This window comes from Platichthys flesus, chromosome 23 (assembly GCF_949316205.1).
Source record: "Platichthys flesus chromosome 23, fPlaFle2.1, whole genome shotgun sequence".
NCBI lineage: Eukaryota > Metazoa > Chordata > Actinopteri > Pleuronectiformes > Pleuronectidae > Platichthys > Platichthys flesus.
The window spans coordinates 6,576,837-6,589,884 of NC_084967.1; the positions used below are offsets into that span (position 1 = coordinate 6,576,837).

Sequence of the window (13,048 nt, forward strand, 5' to 3'; positions counted from 1 at the left end):
TTTTAATGAGACATCTTTTTTCGAGGGGTTCACAAGAGACTGTCCTTAGAAAGGAAACAATATGACTTTGCTTGGTTTGTGTACAATCCTACTCTACATATAGTTGTAGCCCCTGGTAACTTAACATACGAGACACCCTGAACTTCTCGTATAGGCTCAGTTGCAGACTACACAAGGCCAGCAAAGAATAAGAGCAGAGGTCTGTTGAAAGAGCTCCGAAACTATAGCTCTGTGGTTTATCGAACAAAGAGCAGAAGAGGTCCCTTCTTCGAATGAGCGGGAGCAGGTATTCTGCTGTGAATACTCACACAAAACACAGCACGCGAGCAGGTAGCCTTTCAGACAATGTAAGTGTCAGATGCACATACAAGCAATGGCCACCTGCTGAAGTTCCTCCTCCTTCTCCTCCTCCCCCCCTCGTTGTGTTGACACATAACACGCTCACGTGTCTGCTGCGTGTCAGGCGCCTGCTGGGACTCCGCCTCATGCTCTGCGAGTTCTCCTGAGTCCCGGCACACATGAATACACAGTGATACTGGATCCTGAACTGATAACCAATCAGCAGCTTCTGCAGTGAACAGAGCCCTCATATACATTTGGATACAATGTAAAAAAAATGACTTTATTTCTCAGCTCCCTGCAATGTAAGCAGATGAATCCGTTATTATCAAGAAGTGTATGATTACATGCACGTAAATATTCCAGTTTATATTCCACATGTTATTATCTTATACAATATGAGGCCTAGATTTGCATATTTCCTTATTTGGCTGATATACAGTGATGACGAGCAACGATCAGGCTGGTCTAGACTGAAGCGTTGTAATGGCTTACGTGAGGTACTGTTGGTTTTCCTGCTGCTGTCAGAGTACCGTTGTTTTTCCTCCGTGTTTGTTGCCAGCAACTTACCTGAAGTTGTGATACTGTGAAAGTAGTGATTTATTACATTAACATTATTTGTGTTTTCTTAATGAGAAAACCCTGTGTTCTTTCTTATAGTGGTTCTAAGCTGTGTCTGCTCATGTTACGTATAGGGTGTGTTTTTTTTTGTTATCGTGGGTCCGACCCGTGCACCTGCTTCCTAAGTTCGTAAATCAGGACCCTCGGGCTACAGCCACACTGCTACGTTTTAGTTTGAAAACCCAACATTGTTTTCTCCCTCATTCATTCAGCTGCACAGTAAACAATCTGCTTTCTGTTAACACTTTTAGTTTAAAAAAACATATTGGCAAGGTAGTAGCCTCAGATTGTTCTGGGTTCAGTGGGACAGGGGATCATGTGCTCCATTGTCCTCAGATTTCACTATAGACACATGGATCCAATGTGTGCAGTCGTTCATCCTTTGTTCTGAGTGTGTTTTGTTCACTTTTAATGTTACGTTTGTTCCGCAGAATAAATTAACATTCTATTTGGCACTTCAGAAAAATCTAGTTGTGGTGAAATCTGTGTGTTGCAGGGGACACACAGGATTTATTTTCGAGATGTTCCTATTTTCTGCTTCTTGATGCAGATTCCGATATCTGGACTTTGTGTATCGGTCGATACTAACACGATTCATATTTATAGCGTGAAAATTGCCAAATTGCTGATATTTATGTGAGTTCTGGCAAACGCTACACTACTGGAAATCAAAACGATTCTTGTCTGTAGCACAACTTCTGTTTTGGAGCAGCAGAGGAGAAGTGATCTGGGGACATAGAAACCTGCAGGTTTATCTGTGTGGGATTATATTGTTGGGAATGTTGGTATCAGTGACCCGGCCGTTTGGGCAATATTAGTCTTTTCCTGGAACGTTTACAACATCTTTATCTTAATGTCACACTGAACTGATTACATCACTCAGCCCATGTCACTGGCAAGGCGCAGGGCTGCGCACAATGTGATAATATGAAGTCATGTCACTGGTTAGAGTACCTCTGTTTATTTAACGTGCACGCCGCTGCCACCATGTGGGTGTCTTTTCAACGAGAATGGACAATCAGTTACATCACCAGTGGACTCCTGTTTCCAACACTACAGCTTATTATTGTAATTCAGAGAAACTCCACCTCCATCATCTGATTTGCTGGAACCTGTAATGTACGCTGTTTGGTATGCACGTCAAAGTTACGACTTCCTCGGGCCTCTTCTCCAGCCTGAGCTCGGACTGCATCCAAGACTCCAGAAGTGCCACATCCCTCCTCCCTTGAGATTCCTTTTTTTTAAAGCTTGGAAACCTCCTCTTTTGGCTTTTAGTTTAGTGAAAGAATTTCAGAGCATTTGAATGCAGCTCTGGTCCGATCGGGACGACGGCTGCGAGGTTACTGAAGGACACACTGAGACTCTGGTCCCCTGAAATGTGACTAAAGACAAAAGTGTCAAATTAATTCCTTTAACATCTCAAAGGAACAGTTACTGGAATGCTTTTAAAGATAACAATTACTTTTATTTTATTTGGTATTGAAAAGCTACATGTCTTGGGCATTACGTACAGAATCAGTCAGTCAGACTCTGTTGACAGGAGGGCAGACGAGCTGCTGAATGACGCAGAGTCTGCAAAGAGACACTGGAAGACAAGGTCAGCTCCAGAGCAGATAGTGCCTGAAACACAACAGCAATGAATAATAGGCAGTAAATGGGCTTGAATCACTTTGAAAGGATGGGATAAGAACAGATGAGGTGCCTTCTTTATTGCAGTCGTCTTCTTTCGGGATCTGAATCATGTGTTTAAGTAATTTTTCACCAAAACTTTTCACACTACATATTTTGTCACTATCAGACAAAGAGGGGACTGTGGGTTTAGAGTAGTGAACCCTACGCGTGCATTGGTAATGATAGCATCAGTGCTTAACCGTTATCCTAATGATCGTAGTCGATAAACCTGCAACAGAGCATGGCCCCAAATTCCTGCATTAAGATTCACATGTTATTAATCCTGACTGATAAATTAAATAATAAATTAATGCATGTGGAAAATGTTAAAAGTTAAAAGACAACTTGTTCGGGTCAGAACCGAAAGTGGATACTGCAGAAGACTCCAGCCTCCACATGTTCAAAACCCCACTGCTAAGGAAAGTGATGAGAGGGATACGATACTCTTTGTGTAATCCCGTTTAACAACGTGAGGTTGTCGGGGATTAAAACATCTATATCACTTAACATGGCACCTCATCAGTTATTGTCCCCCCAGGTCACAAGTAGAGAAAGCCCACTACTCAGTGTGACCCTGCTGTGTACATTAATGACATCCTTACTAACAACACTTTGACACTGAAACCCTGATTCTATGTTTGTAAGTAAGAGATTGAATGTGTCCATTATGTATGAGAAGACAATGAATACATGTGGTCTACATACAGGTTTTATTATTGTTGTTTGATAATGAAGAGTTTTATAATTGTGTTCATAGTGCGTGTAGAGCTTTCAGAGCGTTGGACTGACTGGACATGTGATGTGTGAACTGGGATCACAAGACGGGAAAATGCTTCTCAATCTGAACTGTCATTCCAGTGGAGCAGGAAAGTCCGATCAATACTTATGAAAGGTTGATAGTGTCTGAGGTATTGATGCGAGTGCCTGGAACACAGAGCGTGGAGCGATCCCTCAAAGCCGGGGATTACTACAGTTTATATCTTACACATAGTTACTTTCAGAAGAGCTCCGTTTGCAATCCAACTCCAATATGTAGAAATATTTTATATTTTGAATTGCTGTAATATTAGCGATGACCTCTACTGATATATGTTTTGCATGTGTAGTGATCTGTCTTCTTTAATCTTAGACTCGGGAGGTACGTTGACATACGGGGCATCGGTTCAATAAATCATGTGCCGACACCACTTTACGTTGAAAAATGTAGATGTTTTTTCATGTAAATAAAATTATATGATGCAGCTTTGAAAAATGAGTAGTTGTGTATTCATTGCTTCAATCGGTCATCCCCCACCCTTCTGCAATAATGTCCATCCAATATAGACTTGCCTGCTGTTAAAATGTGAATAAGAAATAAATGACATGTCACACATGTAATAGCTCTTTTATTTCAAAAGATAAGATACAATACGATATGATACAATACAACTTTTAACGATGTTAATTAATTAACAATAAAAGTAAGATACATTTCATAAAGATAAAAAAGATACTACAAACTGGAAAAAGTAGTGCCCAAAAAACTGTCCTGGTTAAAAACACATACAACAGTCAAGTTTTCAGTTTGTTGTATGCTTGTCGGGCGGTGTGGCCTAGTGGTTAGAGTGATGCTTCTCTAACATGAAGGTTGCCAGTTCAAACCCCACTCTCTCCCATCTGCATATTTGGCCATATACTGAACCCCTAAATGGCCCCTCATTAATGTTGAGTGTACTAATTGTAAGTTGCTTTGGACAAAAGCGTCAGCTAAATGACATGTAATGTGATATTCAAACTGGATACACTAGAAAACCTAAGAAGGAAATCCAAACCGTCATGTCTTGTGTTATATTATTATTGTTGTGTAACTTTCTTAAAAACAATAAAAATATCTACTGTAGTACTGCACATACTGTATGCAAGTTTATCACAAGATGGCAACACGTTCAAGAATCCAACAGTGCATTAACATTAGTTGACCACGTCGAAGAAGCAGTTCCAGGAATCCAACAGTGCAGTAACATAAACTGACCACAAGATGGCAGCACACTTATAAGAATCCACCGGTGCAGTAACTTAAGTTGACAACAAAAGGGCACGTCCATGAATCCAACAGCGCAGTCAGAAAGGTTGACCACAAGATAGCAGCATGTCTATGAATCCAACAGTCTAGTAACATGGGTTGACCACAAGAGGGCAAGTCCATGAATCCAACAGTGCAGTAACATAGGTTGACCACAAGATGGCACGATGTCCATGAATCCAACATTGCAGTAACAAAGGTTGAACACACGATGGCAGCACACGTTAATGCACTGTTGGATTCAAGAATCCAACAGTGCATTAACATTAGTTGACCAAGTCGAAGAATAAGTACCAAGAATCCACCAGTGCAGTAACTTGAGTTGACCACAAGAGGGCACGTCCTTGTGGTCCACCAGAATCCACCAGTGCAGTAACTTAAGTTGACCACAAGAGGGCACGTCCATGAATCCAACAGTGCAGTAACATAGGTTGACCACAGCAGGGCAAGTCCATGAATCCAACAGTGCAGTAACATAGGCTGACCACAAGATGGCAGCATGTCCATGAATCCAACAGTGCAGTAAAAGGGGTTGACCACAAGATGGCAGCGCGTCCATGAATCCAACAGTGCAGTAACATAAACTGACCACACGACGGCAGCACACTTATAAGAATCCACCAGTGCAGTATCCTAAGTTGACCACAAGAGGGCACGTCATGAATCCAACAAGTGAAGTAACACAAGAGGGCACGTCCATGAATCCAACAGTGTAGTAACATAGGTTGACCACAGAAGGGGAAGTCCATGATCCAACAGTGCAGTAACCTAGGTTGACCACAAGATGGCAGCATGTCCATGAATCCAACAGTGCAGTAAAATGGGTTGACCACAAGATGGCAGCGCGTCCATGAATCAAACAATGCAGTAATATAGGTTGACCACAAGATGGCACCATGTCCATGAATCCAACAGTGCAGTAACATAGGTTGACCAGAAGAAGGCAGCGCGTACAATAATCCAACAGTGAACGACAGTGAACTACAGGAACTTAAGTTGACCACAAGAGGGCACGTCCATGAATCCAACAGTGCAGTAACATAGGTTGACCACAGCAGGGCAAATCCATGAATCCAACAGTGCAGTAACATAAACTGACCACACGATGGCAGCACACTTATAAGAATCCACCAGTGCAGTATCCTAAGCTGACCACAAGAGGGCACGTCATGAATCCAACAGTGAAGTAACACAAGAGGGCACGTCCATGAATCCAACAGTGTAGTAACATAGGTTGACCACATGAGGGGAAGTCCATGATCCAACAGTGCAGTAATATAGGTTGACCACAAGATGGCAGCGCGTCCAAGAATCCAGCAGGGCCATAACATAGGTTGACCAGAAGATGGCGCACATCCAATAATCCAACATGCAGTAACATAAATTGACCACAAGATGACTCTTCACACAAACACAAACCTGCTGTTGGCAGTCAAACTTATGCTCAAATAGAAAATAAATTGTTTAAATTCATATAGTTTTAATGACTATCTGTTAATTGTGGATGCATTAATGAGTCCTAATAGCTCAAATGTTAGAAGGTAAAAAAGGCTGTTATAATTATAACTATGAAGAGTAGAAGTAGAAGAAGCCTTTTTCTACATAAGTTAATTAAATTTTTATTTTACATTTTATAATTTAGTAGGCCTTATGTTCAAAATATTATTATTATTATTTGGTACAAGGGCTTTGTGGGTGTGTGTTTGTGTGTGAGGGTGTCTGTGTGTGCGTGTGTGTCGGTGTGTGTTTGTGTCTGTTGGTGGCTCAGCACAGGAGGAGGAGTCTAGTGACGTCCTGCTGCATCTTGGGAATCACACACTCGGCTCTTGACGCACGGTGCGCCACACACTGCTGCTCAGACCGGAGACTGATAGCAGACCATGACTGTGGATCCGCCGGATCACTACGAGCTACAGACGAAATAGATCCGATCGTAATCTGTAGTGCAAAACAACATGGCTGTTATTTCCAGGCGGGTTAAGAGGAGGAGGAGGAGGAGGTGAAGGAGGAGGCGGCGGCTCAGGATAAGACGCGCTTTAGTGAAGGTAGAGAAGGAAGGAGGAGGAGAAGGCTCTCTCTCTTCTTCTAAGAGGATAAAAAGAGGAAAAGGGGGAAATCAAGCTATTCTTACGCGGAGCAAGATGAGTGTCGCGCCGGATGAGAGCTCGGTGCGCGTCGCCCTGAGGTAAGGATGCTCCCTCCGCGTGTCACACCTGCTCCCAGCGCGCACATGTTGTTCCTGCTGCACCACATGCACGACCTGATCCGGTGCACCCACTCTCTTTGTACCCCCAACCCTCCTTTCTCTCACTGTGCTTTTATTTTGAAGCTGCAGTGAGAATCCTCTATGATCAGACTGCATGATTCTTTTGTTCATAAACATGATCACGTGCAGGTGGATTTATGAATGCAGATCCAGTAGCTGATGGATTATAGACCAATGACGAACACCCCACTCATCCCCATACATTGTGTCTCCTGCAGTGGTGGTGGAGCTAGCATTTTTGGGGGCCATGTAGTGGGGGGGGACACAATTTACACAATTACATTTACACAGTGTCATCCTCTTACCAAAAGGTTTGGCGGTTCAATCCTCATCTCCCCCATTACGCGTGCTAATAAACTTCATTAACTTCAGTTATTGTTAGTTTTGTTTATGAACAAGTAGTTTATTTTTCAAAAATAAAAAACATCAACAAGGGAAACAAATGACAGGACAGGGACCAATCAGATTTAGGCTGGGGCCAGTACCCCCGTCCTTCTTTCTCGAGACGTGCTTTTATTTTGAAGCTGCAGGTTAAAGCAGATTTTATGATTGACATGCATTTATGGATTCATGAATGAAGATCCAGCGTTTGAGGGACTGATGAACTAACACCTAACTTTTTCCCACACTGTTTCTCCTGCACAGCACACAGAGGCTGATACAGTCAGGATTTAAATATGGTCTCCTCATGTGACATGTTTATAGAAAAATAAATGTCATCGCAGGCGTTTTGTGTCGTATATGTGTACGTGTGGTGTTGTTTCTGTCAGTGTGCCTGTATTTGCTGTATCATGCTTATCTGACCTTTGTCCCCTGAGCCAATCCATGCTGCCACTTACACAACAGACTAACTGAGACAGTCAACGTCTGGTCAGCGGTCGAATCAGTGCTTCTCAACTTGACATTACACATGTGGGCGAAAAGTCGTTCACTCATATTTACAAACAACATGAGACACTTAGGATGCATTATCCATGTAGTAGTGTTTACCCAGAGTCCGCCTTTCACACATGCACAACACAGCGGGAGGTTGGAGGAGGAGCAGCTGGGTGCAGCAGGCAGCAACAGGGAGTGACGTGTTAACTCCACTGCGAAGATCACATGGTTTTCTCTGCCGACACACAGACACAGGTGTGTCTAACACTCAGACACACAGCTTTTATCACCACAAAGTCTCTTGACATATTGGTCGGTGTCATTGCTTTTTTCACTGGGAGATATTTGTTTTCTTTTTTGCAACTGTTCAAAGCATCAACAACCCAGACACAAGCCGTTCAATAAAACACACAACAAATCAATAAAAACATCCATACACTGACATGATAGGGCTGCAGCTGGAGATGTGGGGCAGGCGCTTGTCTGTGTGTGTGTGAGTGTATGTGTGAGTGTGTGTGAGTGCGTGTGTGTTTTGTGCGATGTCATGTGAACTGGATCAGTATAAGAGAAGGGGACAAAAGCTTGTTCCTCTCATGTTTCTCTTTCTCTCTTTCTCTCTCTCTCTCTCTCTCTCTCTCTCTCTCTCTCTCTCTCTCTCTCTCGTTATTGTGCGTTCAGACTTTGACCCAGAAATGTGTTTACTGAGCCAACTCACTTTACCGGCTCCATCTCTCCGTTGTGCTGATGGTAAATAATCTGTCAGTGGTTCCCATCATGCTCTCTGGTTGTGCAGTGCTGTAAAAGTCTTGTTGGTAAGATGATGATTTCAGAATTATAGTCTGGTTTCCTCACTTTTTTTTATAAGTTTCAGCTTTTGAGGCACAAAATAACAAACGACCACACACATATACAAACCTATATATAAATATCAGCTCATATACAGATGTTGGTGTTTTTGAGTGGAAACTACCTGCCGCTGTTCTTGTTGAAAAGTTCAGGCGACATTTTTGTGTGGTCCCTTCGTCTTATTTCTTTTCACCTTTAATCCGATTTATGGCCATTTTGAAAAATATTTATCGCCCAATATGTTTTGTATTTTTTACTTCTTAATATCGGTATCGGGCAGGTTTTTTCCTGCTGCTGCCCCCAAGCCCTGAAACAATCTCCTGCCCCAAATCAGGTCAACTGAGCCCACCATCGATCATTTAAGATTTGATTTAAAGGCAGACCATTTTGATATAATTTCTGCCTGATTCTCTCTTATGCTTCTGTTAATGTCTTTTTGCCTGTATCTTTCTTTGAATCTATCATCGTACATCAAGCTACATAATTACATCTGACTTGATGTAGCCCAAATCACCAACTTTATCTTTGCCGAACAATCACTGGTGGTGACACCTTATTTTCATCTGCTTCCAAATCATCATACCACAGTTTCACGTTGTTGTTTTCAGCTTGGTTAGTCGCCGTGGCAACATCCTAATTATTTGGGGGGGTTATATTTGTGGTTGAGCGTGAACTTCTTAAAGATTTTGACTGACAATTTCTCACCGCTCTGTCATAGTTTAGGTAGCTGTGTGTGTGTGTGTGTGTGTGTGTGTGTGTGTGTGTGTGTGTCTGTGTGTGTGTGTGTGTCTGTGTGTGTGTGTCTGTGTGTATATTTATGGCCGGTACCTGCCTCAGCCTGTGAGTCTAACACTGTCTGTTAGCAGGTTCCTAATCCCCCAGCCCAACATTTCAAGAGTGATGAAACACAACTTTATCATCCTCTTTCTGTTGTTTTTTTTGACTACGCCTGGAGCTTGAACAGAGAGATGACATTTCTTTGTCTTATTTTGCATTTTGATTTATTACTGGAAAGATGATGTAACAGGAAATACACTTTCCTGTTACTTCAGTGAGGTTTTTTAAAGTTGAGATCTGTCATCCGAGGTTTTAAATATTGCTGTTGCACATCTGACAGCACACAGATGCACAGTATTACTCCTTTCGCAAACACACTCAGTATTTGCTATCAATATCCTTGTTCTCTAGTGTGTGTGTGTGTTTATGCACGCACAGTCATGCACATGTTTTTCTTTTCCCATTTTCAATGACAAAGCAATACAAGAAGTTAACGATATATCCAAGTTGTGGTAAAGAGCTTGCCTGAAGGAGCCACAGTTATGTGACTGATTGGTTTGTCAATATCCTTGAAGTGCATCTTGAATAATTCAGAGTCCGAATTGTTCAACAGCGAGGGATTCAGGTTTCTTACGGCTAAATTTAGAAGAGCTTCTTCTTCCTCCTTAATTGGAAAGGATGGAGTGAGTGTTCTTGAAAGCAGGAAACTGGAAATGTATTTTTTAATCCTCTTCAATCCTTCCACATGACAAGTGAAAGTTTCGTTGGAGATTAAGGTTAACATCGAATAACGTTTATGGCAGCATTGATATATATATATATATAGATTGGATTGAAAGCCTTGCTCAACTAAGGCGGGAGCAGAAACGATCAAAAATGACATGATGATAATTTGCTTAAACAAGCGATTCAATAACTCTCATTCTGGAAAAAAATGTTTTAACATTGTTCAGTGTTCTCCGATATTTTATAGACAAACGATTAATATTCTCCAGATGAACAGATAACAATATGAATTGTTGTCATAGTAATCAAAGGGATATTGATCTAGTAAAAGCAATACAAATTTTTTTAATGTATACCATAATTGCCAAATGCATCACATAACAAAAATTCTTGAATAGAAACAAGAAATAAGAAAACCCCCGGCAGCTCTGATCTTTTACCAATATCCAAATAGTCTCCTATTGGTTCCTCTTAGTGGCTGTCAAACACAGGGGCCTCCCCTCTGACCTCTGTGTATTATGTTTGAGGGCAGAGGCTATGGGCCTGCTGCCATGACACAAAAGGTGTGTGTGTGCGTGTGCGCGCGTGTGTGTGTGTGTGTGTGAGAACCTGTGTTTTTCCAGGCATATTCACGATAAATATTCATGAAGCAACTCAAGTGAACTGAGACGCAAACCATCTGCCAGCTGCTGCCATGTGATAGCTGAGACATTCAATAACTTTCGTCTAAGCAGCACAGGCAAAGGTTGATTCTATAATAAATGGATTTTTGCAACATGATACTGCTTTTTACCTTAACTTTAGCATATTTCAATGTGCCATAAATTTATGTCAAAGCAATTGTGTGTTTGTGTGTGTCAAGGTGATAGTAGCCGCCCTCCTCTGCCACCTCTCCCTCTTTCTTCCCTTGCGACCTTTGACCCAGGAAGCAGTCAGAGCTGACCACAGAGCCCTTCCCCATTTCAGTTTGTTTTAGCCATCACCATGGCGACGGGGAGTCCTTTCCGAGATCAGGGTTCGCAGCAGTGATCCTCTGAATGAATGTCATTATCACCACATGAAGGTCCAAGCTGTGGTGGGGACTAAAACACTGAGTCAGCTCTTTGTCTCCCCCGGCCCCTTTGTCTCCACACTTAAACGCCCTTTGGTGACATCACCATCTTGCTGTTTTCACATCAGAACCTGTTCTCCATACGTCTTGATTACGTCACATGGACTGGTCAAACATCAAGGATGCATCCTTTATCGAGAATAAGAGGAAATCAGTCCTTACTGTGGCATATAGCAGTTTAACTAAGCCTGGGTCTGGCTGCACTCACTTGTTCTTGAAGGCTCTCAGAGGCTCGCTGAAGAGAGAGCTACAGTGAATTGACTCTCGATGTCAAGCGCAGCTGCTCCACAATGTAAAGACTGTTACTATAAAAACACTATTGTTGTTCTGCTGGTGCTTTAAACTGCAGCAGGTCTTTGTCCCATTTTCACTGTCCATAAAGACTTTAACTCTTCTCTATCCTTCCATCATTTCTCTCTTCTCATTCATCCTCTTGCTCAGGGCGGCCATTAGCCGGTCTACACACACATACACACACACACAACACACATCATAGAAAAAACAAATACCCACGTGCACCTGCTGGCTTATGCTATAAATAAACTGTGCTGTTTATGTGTGTGTTTGTGCATATTGTTACATAAGAACATAAGTGTACCTGAAGGCATCCCCGAAACACACAAGAACACAAATACACACGCATTTTAAAGGATGTGAATGAACACTGTGGTAGGATAATTTATCCGTCACACAGTCTTGAAGAATAGAGAGAGTAGCTTTTCAGTATTAACATTTTAACAAAGGCCTCTGACTGTGTGTGTGTGTGTGTGTGTGTGTGTGTGTGTGTGTGTGTGTGTGTGTGTGTGTGTGTGTGTGTGTGTGTGTGTGTGTGTGTGTGTGTGTGTGTGTGTGTGTGTGTGTGTGTGTGTGTGTGTGTGTGTGTGTGTGTGTGTGTGTGTGTGTGTGTGTGTGTGTACCTGCATGTGCGCGTATGTGTGTGCAGAGCAGCGTGGTCCCTCATTAACCTCTGCTGGTCGGCATCTCTGTCATCAGTCCACAGTCCGATCACATCTTCGTCAGAACACTCGGACATTCTTCAGCTGCTTAGTCTCAGTCGTTGTAGAGGCCTGAGTGCAGCCACTCTGTTCAACCAGTGTTCCATCTCTACACACAGTGGCAATAATATAGTTGGCATGGTATCGTGTTTAGTTGAATGGGCTTAATTGTGTGTTTGTGTTGAGTTCAGCCTGTGACTGATCTCAAAACTCGGCACTTCCACCTGAGATTTCCTCACATGCTCTTTCCAAGACATTTCTCTGGCTGTGGGACTATCACTGGGTGTTTATTAAGTAGATTCATTAAGTTTCTTAAAGCTGAGATAAGGGGACATGCATTTTGATAGGGGAACAAACACTGACACAATAATTAAGTATCCGCATATCTCCAACATGGTCGGATACGTCATATTTTTTATTTATTTTATTTATAAAGTGAGTTTTTAAAGGCACAAACGGCTGCAGAAAGTCTTCCTTGTGTTTGGCTGAATGTGGTGTTTCTTGAATAAATCTTAGATCCAGAGATTTGTGACTTTATATGATGATGTCAGGTGATGAGTCAGACTGAAGGGATGATGATGTTGGTTGCCTGGGCTCAGATCTTCCTCTCTGTTTGTGCCGGCTCACTGGGTGCAGCTGTTACCCAGCGACTGAAGTGAACCACAAAACTAAACCAAAAATTAGATTACTTCAGATTCGATTTTAGTGTATAGGCAGAAAGGAAGCATCTGGCTTTGTCACTGTGTCACAATGGTCGG

General features: G+C 42.3%; 1 protein-coding gene across 5 annotated transcripts in view; it reads left to right on the forward strand.

Annotated features, from left to right (window-relative positions):
- Nucleotides 1-6,517: 6,517 nt before the first annotated feature.
- The window catches only part of LOC133948655 (kinesin-like protein KIF21A), a 33,137-nt gene continuing 26,606 nt past the window's right edge, over nucleotides 6,518-13,048 (forward strand). For all 5 annotated transcript variants that reach the window (XM_062382562.1, XM_062382564.1, XM_062382560.1 and 2 more), the window contains exon 1: nucleotides 6,518-6,878. In XM_062382562.1, the coding sequence (XP_062238546.1) occupies nucleotides 6,835-6,878 (44 nt within the window). In that variant the 5' untranslated portion in view covers nucleotides 6,518-6,834. The remainder of the gene's footprint in view (nucleotides 6,879-13,048) is intronic.